The 13,347-nt window shown below is 44.3% G+C and overlaps 1 protein-coding gene across 26 annotated transcripts in view; it reads left to right on the top strand.

The window, feature by feature from the left end:
- Positions 1-13,347, top strand: part of LOC121588431 (probable WRKY transcription factor protein 1) — a 98,411-nt gene that overhangs the window by 28,723 nt on the left and 56,341 nt on the right. For 9 of the 26 annotated variants that reach the window (XM_041906339.1, XM_041906344.1, XM_041906343.1 and 6 more), the window contains exon 1: positions 11,162-11,489. The exons of 1 other annotated variant lie outside the window; for it this stretch is intronic. Coding sequence is in view for 8 of the 25 variants with exons in the window: in XM_041906352.1 (XP_041762286.1) it covers positions 1,616-1,627 (12 nt within the window). In the remaining 17 variants the exon portion in view is untranslated. Of the gene's footprint in view, positions 1-1,615; positions 1,628-11,160; positions 11,490-13,347 lie in introns of those variants that run through there. 16 more of the 26 variants (XM_041906352.1, XM_041906354.1, XM_041906364.1 and 13 more) reach the window with 5 other exon arrangements.

Genomic DNA, 13,347 nt, shown 5'->3' with positions numbered 1-13,347 from the left:
ACTGTCGAAAGTAATTTGCCGCCTATCATAACAACTCGTCTATTATGTGATCCTTTCTAAAAGGCTTTCGTTGTCATTAATGTGGCATTTTTGTGACATAATTGAGACAATAAATGTACAAAGCAAATTAGATACAGATAGCTGCAATCAAGCAACCGTGATTTGTCTTGATTAGTATTGGTTTATGGAAGTGTTAGGCTTGATTTTCTTCAGAATGCTTGGAAAAAATATCTGAGAAATCTGAGAGAGTTGAATACTCTTACTGCTGACTTGTAGAAAATGGGTTTTTAAACATACCCGCAAGACTTGATAATTTCTGCTGTCGAGAGCACACGGCATAAACATCGAGCCTTCTTTTTCGACATTACGGCACACCTTCGTGATGTGTGGCGCTCAGCGAAACTAACTCCTTCTGCGCAAGCACTGCGAAACTGCGGCGAGTGTATGTACACTTGCCGACAGCTGTCAGAGACGATTATCATTATTTGCAAGTTTTCTATTACCTACAAGTGTTTGTCAGTCAGTAACTCCCTTAATGGTAGAAACTTCACGCATGAGTGCAACATTAGATGGCTTTCGGAAAAGGTGCAGTTTTCCCGCAGGCTCGGAAGATGTTAATGCGAAAGATAAACTGGCAACGGCATGAAAACCGGATTAGTCTCGCATTAGGACTACAGGTTGTTAGTTACGTTTGCGGCATATTACAGGCGATGTATGAAAGTATTTATGTGCTTTTAATTTGATAGTAACCGTAAAAGACTTATATTCTGATGAAGGGTAATTGAAGAAACAATAGTAATACGATTTTATTAAAAGAAGCTATTGGAAAACGCGAATGCGTAGCAAGAGGATGAATGTTATGTAAAGATGTGATAATCAGTAGGATCTATTATCACCTGCAGTGCTTCGGCTGTTCGGGTCTAACTAAACTAGGAAAAGGTACCTAATCGGATACGGCAGACGGAACGTCTTTGAGTAGCTCTTTTTCCCCTGTCGGCGATTTCCCAACAGCTTACGAAACGTCGTTACACCATTTACACCTGAATGAAGTCAAATTAGATATGCACTTCAAAGTAGCTACCTAGCCGCATACCCGTCACGATGATGGTGCATTTCTTGTTTGTCACGTGCTTTGCAGTCGCATGTCAAAACCGGCTTTTTAGCAGTCAGTGCCGCTTCTAGTCGTAGTTGCACCGGTGAGAGTTACACCCAGAGGATAAAACTGACTTTCGGTGTCGAGTATGTGTCGAATGCGATTAGCATCCTCGGTGGGCAGGGCTCCATTTGACGTGGATCTTTATTTTATCCGTACTGTTGCATTCCATCGCCTGGTTAAAGTGAGCCGCTCAGCTAGTCTTGTATGTTAGAGATAGGATGTATGTATGATAGTATGTTTAGAGATAGGACGTACGAAGCAAATTAATCTGAGAGCCGTTTAATAATATCCGCGATTTATTATTTCTGATTGTATGATAGGTGATAGAGGTTTTGACTGAAATATGAATATTATGAGTGGCGTTAGGAATTAAAATAGATAACTAATGTATTCTAAAGCAATACGATTTGACTGCTACTGCTTGATGTTAAAATACTAAATATCTTCTTTTCGTTACAGGTACAATAGAAGGTAAGTTCCAGAAAGATCGTCGCTCAGCACAATCCAGGTTGATGAATGAATAAATAAACATTTTCGCGGTACAAGGCGCAAACGTGTGCCGACAGAAAGATGCCGTCTCAAAGATATGGAGAAAGTCGTTAAATTAAACGATGATCATCATTCGCAGGCAGTACGCTGTAGGGATCGCCTCGAGCCACAGCTTCGAATGAGATGAAAATCAATCATCAACGAATCGGGCAACTGTACGCTTCCTTTGATGTTCCGTTTTGGACGTCGGTTCGTTTTTCCGCCACATAAACGACGGGGCCAAAGCAAAAGCGTTTCCATATGATAGCTAGCCCCAAAAATTTCCGCACTGTCTGACGTCGCGCTATTGCCTTTCTATCATCATCCGCTTGTTTTGGCTCGGCAGATTCGTTTGTTGCACGGTAGCCTAATTTTGCGGAAGCCTTTACCTATCCCGAATGGAGACCTCCGGCGACGATAGCGTCTAGTCGCCGCCAGTCTATTCGATTGGAATCCTTTTTATTGGGAGTGTCCGGATGTTTTGATTGCCGAAACGGCGTCGAGGGTAGGGGGAAGCGAACCTCTTTGCGTCATTTATTTTGCACCGACTAGAGCCCACTGGTTGACCGCTTAATTCGTGACCCTTGAACATGGTTAACTTGAGAAAGTGATCGTTACATCGGAGTGATTTTTCACATGGGTCTCACGATCGATTTCTTTGATCGAAAAGTGGCGGGGCCGCGTTGCCGCGCCTGGAGTTTTAACGTGTTGACGCTTCCGTCTTATTATGCTGCGTTACGTGATATCCGTCCTAGGTGGAGCTTAGTGAGCGATATTGTGCAGTAGAGTGGTCGCTTTGCGTGCTGTTTTGGTACAGCGGGTACTTTTTGCGTATCTTTTCGGTCGGATGTACATATGGTGCAAATTATCATAACTCGTACATCTCGCATCTCGGAGGTCCGCAGTATGTGTCGGTGTGACTGACGGGAGATAAAACCGTTGCGAGTGCCGAGACCTACTGGGAACGGAAATAAAATTTCAAGCCTGCTTGAGAAGTAGCAGCCATAAAACGTGTAATGCAACCGGTATCCAGCTCACGTACCGCTCATAACCATTACGGCGCACGAATGTCTCGCAAGACGGGATGTGTGGGTATGGGATGTGTACTAGACGTTACAAGTGTCATTGCAAGTGGTGCTGTTGAATATGATATACATTTAGAGGAAAGTTGTGATAGCACTCACTTCAGCTTAAAGATTTTATTTTATTTTTTGAATTAGAGTTGTCTCAAGCGCATGATTCATAAAATTTATAAAGAGAATCTTCAATATCCGCGTTCCAAGGAAAAACATCACAAAACAAAATCTTCATCATCAGAGGAGGAGTGTCTTTCTTTAGAAAACTACCAATTCCAATGACACGATGTTTACTTTGAGTACCTCTTCACGCGTTGCCCACTCAGTGTTAAGTGCACTCCTCGCGTGAAGAAGAACTTCTTGCAGTGACTTCGTTTTGCTGCACCTTCCTAGTTGCATTTTTCTCTGCCCTTGGCGGGCTAGTATCATTAAACGTGGAATGTTTCAGTGCTTTGAATCTTGCATAACAGCGTGTGTTGGATTTTATGTTCCGTTTGGTTGCTGGCTGGCAGGAAAGAACGCCAAAAGTACTTGGCAGAGAACGAAGTATTAGTGTAAGAACCAGGGCGTGTCTGGTGAAATGGAGCTTGGTTGAAGATTGGTGACAAAAACAGGGAAAGAAGAAAGATGTGCTTCACTTAAATATAGAACTGTGCGATTTTAATCTCTCAGAAGGGGTCAATTAAACAGAAAGAGTTAATCCACATGTACCGTGCGCTAAGTTATGTTTACTCTAGGTACGGAGGTACTCTCTTCAATGATGTATCCGCATGTTTTTTTTATGCTGCACCCCATGCAGGGCAATGAATTATGCACCCCCGAACGTTTAGCGCCGTAAAGTTCCTGCGTTTACGTATAGGGTTTTAGCGCGCGCTGTGATTGGCCGCAGCTAATCATTGCTGTTCGACCGGGTGAAGTATGCGCGCCCCATGCGCGCACCATGCTAATAACCGTCATAATGCGTTGAGCCTGTGCGGCTGGTTGCGGCTTTTTGCTGCTGGTGGTGGTACTGTGGCGTTGGTTTTGTGCATGGATTATAATTAACCAGCATGAAGTCATCCGTTATTAGTCGGTCGCTGGGAGTTGAACAGCTTTTAGGCGTTGCGGGATTTGCTGCTCCATCGATAGAGGGTGTTGGGTTTGTTTAGCGCTAGCCAAAGCGAGCCCATGCATGCTTGTTTGTTTATGGTTTTATCGATAGTTGTGCGGCATGATGTATGCTCATCAGCATGGGTTGGGCCATTCACCCGTTTGATCATAAATTTATGTTGTGTTATCGTATCGTGGTGATTAAATTTGAAAACGTGTATCTTCTCATTGATCGATACCGCGTTGATAAGTTTTTATGTCACCGTGTGCGTCTGTTGGGAGAGTCACCAAGCAATTTCGTCCTAATGGTTGTTGGTTTGATTATCGTTTCGATAACATCACCAATATTTGACATTGTTGGACTTTTTCTCACCACTCCGCTGTTAAACTCATGCCACAAAAAGCCAATCTTCCAGCCGGTATAAAGCGCAACGACATTAAGTTTACGTCGTGATTAAATCTGTTCATTCTGTTCGGCATGTGGCGGTATGCTTTCGTTTTGCATACGATCTCGTAAGACGAAGGACATCGCCATTCCATGACCGATTAAATTCGGCTTACATAATACGCTGCGGCGAGAAATAAGTGAACGTTCGATAGAGCCACCGGTCGATTGTTGGGGCCGCTCGGTCCTGTTCGCAAAGTGCGATTACTGAAATTGTACAAAATTGTTATTCCTTTGTAGGTTAAACATTTACCACCTTTGAGGCTAATAATTTTGTGGCAGAGCTGCTGTAATACATCCAAATAATTCATGCAAATCGGAGAAGCTGGAAGGAAACTTTACACTTTTCATCGCAGCAAGGGACGACGATGCGCCAAAACGGTGATGATGCAATACGGAGTGTTTGGGGAAAATTAGTCTCACAGACTCCGAATCTGCTGTCCAGTGTTCGTAAGCCAAGCAAAGCAGTAGAAATGATCGAATGTCTGCTCGGTTATGTTTATCGAGCACGGGCCTGATAATAATTACCCGTCCGACCTGCAATGAATTGGGCGAAGGTGTGAAGTTTGGCTGTGTCTGCTCGTTATTTTCTGCGTGTGTAACATCTTGCCGGCCAACGTAACCTGAGTGATAATGATATCTCGGGCGATAGCTTTCCTGCGGATTGAATATTTATTATGTGTCTCACGTGCTAGAGCTGTAGACTGTGTGTGATGATTTAATTTGCGGGCAACTATCAGCAACCGTCTGACGAATGTGATAACATACTGCAGTGCCGATGCTTAGCATTGTTTGAAAAATTGTATTTTTCTGTGAAAAATACTTCAAATGAATTGGTAAAAAAAATGAGTTTCTTTTCCGTTTGTACGACTTTAAACATTCATAAACAACCGCGTCCAGCACATCCAGAAGTAAGGTTCTCTTCAACGGGAATTCCACATTCCTTTCTGTGGGCCAATTATGCGGCATCTTTCCTTTTTGGAGAGCCTTTCTCTCCATCCGTCTGATGATTTAATTTTCTTAACAGTCGCTCTTGGGCGAGTATCTCAACAAATGTTCAGCACGCCCTCGGGGGGTATGTTGAGCGTGTGCGTACGTTGGCATGAAAAATGGTTTCGTCATGGGTTGTCCAAAGGACTGCGAAAGTGAAGTTTGCGTTTCATCATTTCTCCCAAACCTTTTCCTCCTCCCCCCTGCTATTTTGGCACAAACCGTCTGATCTACCATGCTACGTTTTATAAATGACGTTTTTTTTGTCGATGTCTTGAGACTGATTGAAACACACACAGCTCATCAAAATGACGAAATCAACCTCTGACCACAGTCTTCCACTTTCTGCCTGTGGGTCTGTGTATTAATCCCGTGCAAATTATGATGGTTGATGGTCTGATCTGATCGACGATCTGATTATTTTCGCCCGCGGCTATTTGCTCGCTGAACTAACTTTCTTTACGCCATATACTTGAGGATGTGTGGAGTGTGTGTTGTTGCTTTGTTTCGTCCCTTTTTCGTCGACTAATATTTATTGTACGACCCGCAGAAAAGGGTAATTGTTATATCTTGACGTATTATTTATACGCCTGTCACTTTGATGGAGATCACAATCCAACTTAACATTATACAGAGCAAGTGAGATTGGCTTGAATGTATGAATGTTGCCGGTGTATGGTGTGGTGTGTTTTTTTTTCGTCGCACAACAAACGCGTTGCATAATTTCACTTGATGTTCTTTTTTGTGTGTGGAAAAAGGGAGAAGGAGTGGGCAAGTGTGTTTAGTTTCTTATCCCCATTAAATTCGTCATTTTCGCGTGCTTTTTGCCAATTAGTTCAACTCATTGCAATGTAGACGTCGTCCACCGGCAGAGACTGTTGGCTTTCCTTGAGTGATTCACACCCCCCCCCCCCCCCTCCCACATTACTGACGGTAAAGTGTTTCGGAGTGAACGGTTACTAACTAAATAAGCCATTTGCTGTCGTTGCGCGACTTCGCCACGTCTGGGGTGGTGCTAATCTGCGCTGCTATTTGTTCGTTCGAGCGCCAGCTTAGGTGTGCCATTTGCGGTTCTTTCGTCTCATTAATGCATCGATTTTGACGCAGTGAACGGTGGATCATCGTGTTTTGTATGGCCGAGGGGGGATCCTTCTATTGTCACAGCGTCGTCTCGAGGGTGCTGCAGCAAGCGGCCGGGGGGAGGCTCAAAGGGGAAATGAAATTAAATCGTCCACCATCGCAATTATTCATCTATTCAGTTGAATCGTGTTGATGTTGCAATGTCGTCGTACAAATTCATACAGCCAGGCCAGACCATGCACACTCAGCACAGGTACTACAGCAAGTGCTTCCTTATTTTTTGCCATTGCTTTGTTGTGCTCGCTTCGTTTGCAGTGATCGAACGGGTGCGATAATGCACATGGTGGTATGGTGGTAGTGTGTTGTGTGGTGCATTTTTGTCAATCGGTTGGCGCAATATTACGCGAACAACAACAACAACAACGACATCAACAGCCGAAGCAGCAGTAGGTCAGGTGTGGCGGCTCGGTTGCTGCTTTGGCGAAAGGTGGTGCATTTGTGGTGGTGCGCGTGGACGAGGACGTCGCTGGTTGGGAAGTGCATTTCAGAGTTGCATCGATGTGCCACCAGAGTCATGTGACAGGGAAGACATGACACTTGTTTTATGTGGTGGTTCTTTGTGTTGGGGTTTGTTGATGTTTTAGGCACGGTCCGATGCGCACGGTTGTGGTTTTCCGACTCAAATAAACTTTTCGTCAATCGATTACACAACTTGCGATTGAGTTTTGTTGGCTTGAGCAGTGGAGGAAAAATAATATTCCATTAGATTGAAATCAAATTGAGATATTGATGATAATGCTCTGCCCTCGTGAGAATACGTTATTTGTTTTTTTTTTCAATAAAGTATTAATAATAATTAATTAATAAAGGTATATCAGCATTCGAATGTTGTTAGTGTGTGACATCTTTACTATCGTTTAATTAAAACCAACAAACCCGACTAATATGGTTAATATCCTGCTAATATCTGTTTGATAGTTGTTGTAGCTAGTGGCCATTGGCAATATTTTCTCTACGCTACGCTGCTTAACGACGTGCCGTGGCCGTCAGTTTCACAATCGAAACTGACAGCATCCTGCTGGCGTAAAATGTGTTTTATTGGGCTTTTTAACAGCAACTGGACTGGTGGTGTGGTTGCCTTTTTTTTCGTTTCCCATCGCCTAGGTCAGAGTTCGGTTTTGTAATTTAATGTTGTGCGGATATATCAATTCGGCTTTGTGCGAGTTGTGGTTTTGAGAATGTTTATGATTGTAGCGAAACTGACACCATCATCCTTTCGTTTTTTTTTGCAATCGTAGCTCGCAGGAGAGCCAACGAAACCGTGAGCTATGCGAGGTCTTGAATTTCTCGATCGTATCGAAACGAGAAACAATTCATCTCCGAGTTGGAAGATCAAAAATCCTTCACAACGAATCACTCAACCGCACGTGAACAACACAACCGCGTGTAAGAGCTATCCTTGAAAATGTATAAACTCTTGTGTAGTGAATCATTTTTGCTTTTCGAGTAGAGTAGACACAATGAAAAATTAGTATATTTTGCATCCGACATTTAAACACTGTGTTCGGCGAGCAATTTGCGGTGCTTTGAACGGAAGGAGTTAATTGTTCCGCTACTAGCAGCGATTACAGAGTATAGGTGAAGTTGGAAGGCTTAGAATATCACGCAAACCTGGAGGCTATGAAGCTCTCCCTTCTTGAGACAATGTTAGGTATAAAGTAAGATGAGCTACCAGTAGAAGGTCAAGGGTAAACTAAATTTTGCTTATGAAACCTTAAGCGTAAACCGTAGTTATTGTTTTCTTTCTTGGGGTTTCAAAGCAATCTGTTTGGATTTGTGTGGCCGCTGTTTTAACCGCGTGCTGTTCTTGTTATGATCTGCAAGGAAACATAAAACTTAAACACATAAACATCCAATTGCATAACGTTTAAAGCCACAAATTGTCAGTTTTGAAGATGATGCCGGATGCTCCTAGCCCATGTGGGAGCAGCGAGCGTGCTGGAGAGCGAGCGAGATTGCGGCCATTTGTGTGCACATAATTGTCAGCATAAAATTGGCAATTCAAGGTGCTATTAGACAGAGCGAGAGTGTGAGTGTCTTAGATAACACTTGCCTCGCCCGGTGTGCCCTCCCAGCATCTCAAAACCTAGTCCTAAAAAAAACCTTGTGACGTGGTCATCGTTGTCGAATCCGGCTCGGTTGAATTCAACTTGCGACATGGAAGCATAAAAGATTGCTCCTATGTTGCTGCTGCTGCTGCTGCTGTTGCCGGTGTACTTGATCGTGGCGAACGTTATTAGCACATCGTCCCCTTGTCGTTGGCGTCGTCGCCGCAGTCCATCGACGGCGGAGAGCAAATTGTCGAGTATAAATAATTCGTTGCAATTATGAATCCTCTACTGCCCTGGGGGTAAAGTAAGAGAGTGATGGAGACAGTCTTGAGTCTGGTGGTTCCTTGCTGGGCCTGGCTCTGCTTACTGCCATTCTCGGAGTACGTGTTTACAGTGCGATGTAACGTTTTGTTTTGTGCACGAAGGGATTGAATTTCTTCGCCCTGGCCATGGCATGTGGTGGGCTCGGCTGTTCGATCTAATAGTGTTGTGTGATGTGTAGGTAGCCCGGTCGTCTGTGTTTTCCCGGTGCAAGGAGCGAATGCATTCCAGCAATGGAAGGATAATGTGTGCACCGTTAGCATAATGATCGCAACATAAAATCACGTTCGCGCGCGCACTATTCGAGATGTGTGCAGGAGCCTGTTTGGCATTGCACGACGCCCCACCTACAGCACACTTTGTCTCGGACTGGCCTAAGCTTAGGCTGGGCTAATTTGTCATGCTTGTGTCTCTGGAAGGCAACGCCAAGTACGTGCTGTCCATCAGGGTTCAATCTGGGTGTACCGGGCAGGGTGGGAGCATAAAATGGTTAAATAAGCTCGATTGAAAGGAATTACTCAACACAAACGAGAGCACGAGAGAGGTGGCATTTGGTCGTGGGCTTGATTGAGTTCGCTCAGTAAGAATGAGATTAAGCCAAAAGGTTGATCGTGAAGATGGTTTTGCGACATGTTCAGTGGGACCGTTGATGCTTCTTCCTGGAGAAGTGTAGGAAAATGGACCTCTTTTCCCCTTTAACAATACCCACACACACAAACACACACGGGCGTAATTATCTTCATTAGTTTGCTCCAACACACGAGCGAAACTGTTGAAAGGCGCCAACAACTATACTGCACCGTTGCAGCGCTGCATCGATCGTGTCGTGTCGATATGACATCACATGGCGTAAAACAATTACTGTTCGCTTCGAAACCATGCACACACGCTCGCTCTCGACGGCTCATTTACTTGTCTGTTGGACGGCTGAAGATGTGAGCTGCTGCGATGAACATGGTGTTGATTGGTTGATGGTTGAAAATGTGCCACTGAAGACCCTGGCGATAATCCTTTCGTCTACCTCCCCGCCTGAAAGTGGCCGGGAAGCTGCACACAAGGCAATTATTATTATTATTATTTTCCTTTGTCAGCGTGGCCTGCATGCGCTCTTGAGATGCATCTGCCCATTTTTCGTGTTGCTTCTGTGGTCTGCTTTCGATTGTGGAATGATAATAACTCACCCAGCAAATAATGTTTCACAATGTAGCGATATTGTACACAATGTCCGCTGTGTGCGCTCTTTGCAGTAGTTTTATGGATATTTTATGTGTATCTATATTGTCGAACGAGCCATCAACTGAAATGCTTTGTTTTATTTTTCAAATGATTATTATTCAAATGATGTTCTTTGCAAAGTTAAATTACATTTAAATTGTCCTTTTTTCTTTGTAGGTAAGGATCCCTCTTTAAATTCCATTCATCCATGTATTGATACAAGTAAGTATAAAAAATGAATTGAATTATGTCTTGTCATGGACATGTGCGTCGTTCAACATACAAATAGCAGAAACAGGGGCGTATTTTAACGGTAATATCATATGTAAAAGGGATGTAGAAGAAAAAAACAGTTGATGATGTCATGTTCAAGTATGCAATAAAAATGCATGTGTTGTGTTATTGGCTTGCAAACGGTGACATAATGGTGACATATTGGGAGAGTTTAACTCCACACAATGGTTCATGTCATGAAACGAATGCCGATGTGTTGTTGGAAGATTGCAAAGTGCAGGTTGTTTGTGTGTGAAGTAAGGTCCTGCTACAATCAATACTTCTCGCGATGATTGTGTGCAGAAAAGATGAAAGTTAAATGAAATTTTCAACCAGCGAAAACTGCTGAACCAGCACCACTACGGCAGGTTTTACCATGAAGGTGCTCACCGACCATGTCATGAAGGAACTCTCAAGAGTTGGAGCTTTCGTGAGTGGACGCTTTATCACCGGCATTTGGCACCCACGGGATGAGTAGCTCTTGTGTGAAATCCAAGAGCACGAAACAAAACCACGTTTTGAGTGTGCGCGCATTGTTCGCAGCTCTTGTTCGGAGCTGGTGCCGGGTTGTTTCGTTGAACGCGCCCCATTTATCACGCACGGACACCGTACGCTCTCTTTTCGCTCTTGCAATCATCTCCCCCCAGTTGGAGCTTCTTCAACTGTGGGGAGAGACTTTCTCCTTTTGGAATACGCTCGGCACCACCTGATAGTCCGCCACTGCCTTTAGTAGCCTCTCGTGTGCTCTCGACTCTTTGGAGGAGCTTTCCAGAGCACTCCGACCCAGTGGAAAGCTCTCCAAGCGGTCCCTCTCGCACGGCACTCATCTATCGGAGGTTGGTACGTACGTTGAACCGATGCGTCTCCATCATTAGTGTGGCAACCACCAGCTGAAGTCGAATACAACGTGCGCGCGCACGAGAGAGAACAATAGTACCAGCAGTAGTGTGTGCGGTCGCCGTGTCATCTTCGTCACTCGATCGATCGTGTACGCTCGATCGGCTGTCGATCGATGTGTGATGCGGCATCTTGTCACGCACTGTCCGTGGGCACACTCTCGTGTACAGTTGTATCCCTTCTCTCGTAGTGTTGTGGTTCAGTCTTCGTGCCAGTGACGGCGCGGTTCGCTGCAGCTTTCGCGGTTAGTTGTCGCTCAGCAGCATTGATAAGCGTACGTGCGGTTTGGTAGCTCGTGTTGTCATGCTGTAGGTATCGCGGTCCACGTTTCACCCTCTGTGTATGTGTGCGTCCATATGTTTACCTTGGTTTTGCTGTTGCGTTGTAGTTGCCGCATTATCAACCTGTTGTCAGTTTTCGCTGCAACTAGACTCATTGCCAGTGTACGCAAAGAGGAAGAGTGTACTGCCGGTTATTGGCACCACACACCGACCTGCGTGTGCATTGCTTTGTTCTTCAGTGCGATTACGAATAAGAAAAGAAGTTTGCGAGTGAGTGCATATCGGCGAGGGCGGTGTGCATTAATGGAAACGGTTGCGTGAATTGACATTAATTATTTTTTGTTCTGCCCGATTGCCAGTTCATGTGGTATAGAATAATAAATAACAGATTCGCTTAAAATGCATCGCAAGTGATCTCACTGTATCGGTAAAGTGAGTCGTTGTATATTTTTTCAATAATCTGCTGTGTGAAAAACCGCCTCGTGTGTGTATTCGTCACCAGATAGTTGTGGCGTGTGACTCAGTGTGTTAAATTATTATTGCATTCCGATGTGTATCGCGCCCTGGGTGTGAAAGCGGTTGAGTTTGATGAAGTAATTTGCAGCCGTGTAGTGGGCTGTACAGTGTCAACGAGACGCATTGGTATTTGTGAAAAAAATGTACCGATATAAATGAAATATTTATTTTGTGAAAATACTGTGAAAAGTGCTTGTTTTTTTTAATGAATACTCGCTAGAAACGACTATCAATGGAATGACGCTTAAAGGCGGTATGAAAAAATTGCATCTGCATTTTTGGTTACGCATTAATGCAGATGCAGTTCTCGTTAAGTGTAAAATTGATTCACAGCACCACAGCTGGAACCGAGCGTGTCCCGTGTGCGTGCGTGCACGTTTACGATTTTGCGTGATAACATTTGGTCTGAAAACACGAAGCACATGCATTTGCACCTCAGCAGCCGTTCACCCTTTATCGTTGCACATCTTCGCTTCGTTTTGAGTGTTATCATACCTGGGCAGGGAACTGTGGTGCTTAGCAGAGTCACCATATGGGTAAAAAAAGCTGGTGTAAAATATATTGCACCACATACAGCCATTCCGCCGACTGCGGTGCAACGGGGACGAACAGTAGCAAACGTTCGGAAGTGATGTGCAAACACACGTACGCTTGAACACATACACACGCACACTGTTTGTGGAGTGAAAATTGCTGCTGTTTAGAAAATCCGGGCCAGTAGAGGAGGAACAGAAGAAGAGGAGGAGCTTTCACGTGGCGAAGAAGCGACAATGAAGCTGCCAATGATGGTGCAGTCGAGCTGGTGCAATGCAGCGCATGTTGCTCCCTGCTCTCCAATAAGAGCACATTGTTGCTGCCAAACATGTGTGGCGTATGTGTGTGCGAGCTTGCTTAATTGAAGTTTTTGGGATCATCTGTTCCCCTGCATGGTGTGTGTGGGGTGGTGAATTTTCTCTGCGCCATTCATAAAATATAGACGCACGATGGTTGGCCAGAAGCATTCCAGGACAGTGGGTGCTTTTTTCAGATTTTAGCCCATTAAAATGCGTTTGTTGTAAGCGTTCTTCCAACCATAATTATGATGAATTTCGTCCACGCCAATCCGTCTCAATCGAGCAAATGTTAATCAATGCCATTTGTGCAATGGCGATAAGAGTGAAATATTTATACGTAATAAAAGCAGCGTTTTTGTCGTCTGCGAGCCAAGATGGAATGATTTTGCAAAGCAAACCACAATATTTAATGATAACGAATAACCAGCTTATTTGTCCCAGGTTCATGGCTTTTGCAGGGGTGGAGTTTTTCCCTCCTTATCGGACCGAATTGATAGATTGTTGGGTTTTTTTTGCATTCCAAGCAGTGGCCTCGC

This window comes from Anopheles merus, chromosome 2R, assembly GCF_017562075.2.
Source record: "Anopheles merus strain MAF chromosome 2R, AmerM5.1, whole genome shotgun sequence".
NCBI classification, from domain to species: Eukaryota; Metazoa; Arthropoda; class Insecta; order Diptera; family Culicidae; genus Anopheles; species Anopheles merus.
This window is presented reverse-complemented; position numbering and strand designations above follow the sequence as displayed.